At 51.5% G+C, this 1,065-nt stretch overlaps 1 protein-coding gene across 1 annotated transcript in view; it reads right to left on the bottom strand.

The window, feature by feature from the left end:
- Positions 1 to 155: 155 nt before the first annotated feature.
- The window catches only part of LOC101301206, a 9,180-nt gene continuing 8,270 nt past the window's right edge, over positions 156 to 1,065 (bottom strand). The window contains exon 7 of the mRNA XM_004300946.1: positions 156 to 715. Coding sequence (XP_004300994.1) covers positions 156 to 715 — 560 coding nt within the window. The remainder of the gene's footprint in view (positions 716 to 1,065) is intronic.

Raw genomic sequence — 1,065 nt, 5'->3', positions numbered from 1 at the left:
CTCTCTCTCTCTCTCTCTCTCTCTCTCTCTCTCTCTCTCTCTCTCTCTCTCTCTCTCTCTCTCTCTCTCTCTCTCTCTCTCTCTCTCTCTCTCTCTCTCTCTCTCGGAATCCAGATCGGATCTGAGGACCGGACTTACCCCACATGCGGCGTTCGTCAACCTCGGTGGCGATCGGACATGGACGTCGGAAGCAGCTCATTCGTGGAGGAGTTGGTCTTGTTTACTGTGTTGTTGTTCTCTGGCCTGAGCAGTTGCTCGGCTGATACGAGCTCGGCGCCCAGCACATTGATCCACTCGTAGTTGCGGGTGGTGCCGCGCCAGGCGACGTAGATTTCGCGGCGGCCGATGGACTTGCTGTACTGGTCAGTGGTGACTGCGACGTAGCCGATCCAGTTAGACTCGCGGTCCCACGACTCGCGAGACATGGAGTGGAGGAGGAAGGCCTCCGGGACGCTAACTTGTGCGGTGGCGTAGAGGAAGGAGGCGATCTCGTAGTTGGCGGCGTCTTGGAGCATGACTTTGTCGAAGAAGTTGGCGTGGCCGTAGCGGCTGGACCCGGCATACTTGGAGTTGGCATCGTTGTTGAAGGTTTCGTAGGTGCCTTGGCAGAAGTCGCTGCAGCGGAGGATCAGGGTTCGGAGGTGGACGTCCAGCGGGTCCAGGATGCCGGCCCAGTTGTTTTCTCTGAGGAGAGCTGACCATGCTGGACCTGCTGCTGGTTCAGTAGTGGAATCAGGGGTCTAGGTCTGGGTGGTGGTATGAGTATCCATGGCTGGTTTTGGTTCAGAGAGTGAAAGCTGGTTTTGGTAGTAAACTTTATTTTTTCGCATCTATGTTGATTTTTCTCATTTTCAATGTGAATTATGGCATTGGAGCTACTATTTTGCAAGTTTACTACCCCCAGTAAAAGTTTACTAGGGGTAGTAAACTTCTTTTTTTCGCATCTAAGTTGATTTTTCTCCTTTTCAATGTGAATTAGGGCATTGGAGCTACGGTTTTGTAAGTTTACTACCCCCAGTAAAAGTTTACTAGGGGTAGTAAACTTTAGTTTTTCGAATCTAAATT

Source organism: Fragaria vesca, linkage group LG5, assembly GCF_000184155.1.
Source record: "Fragaria vesca subsp. vesca linkage group LG5, FraVesHawaii_1.0, whole genome shotgun sequence".
Classification (NCBI taxonomy): domain Eukaryota; kingdom Viridiplantae; phylum Streptophyta; class Magnoliopsida; order Rosales; family Rosaceae; genus Fragaria; species Fragaria vesca.
This window is presented reverse-complemented; position numbering and strand designations above follow the sequence as displayed.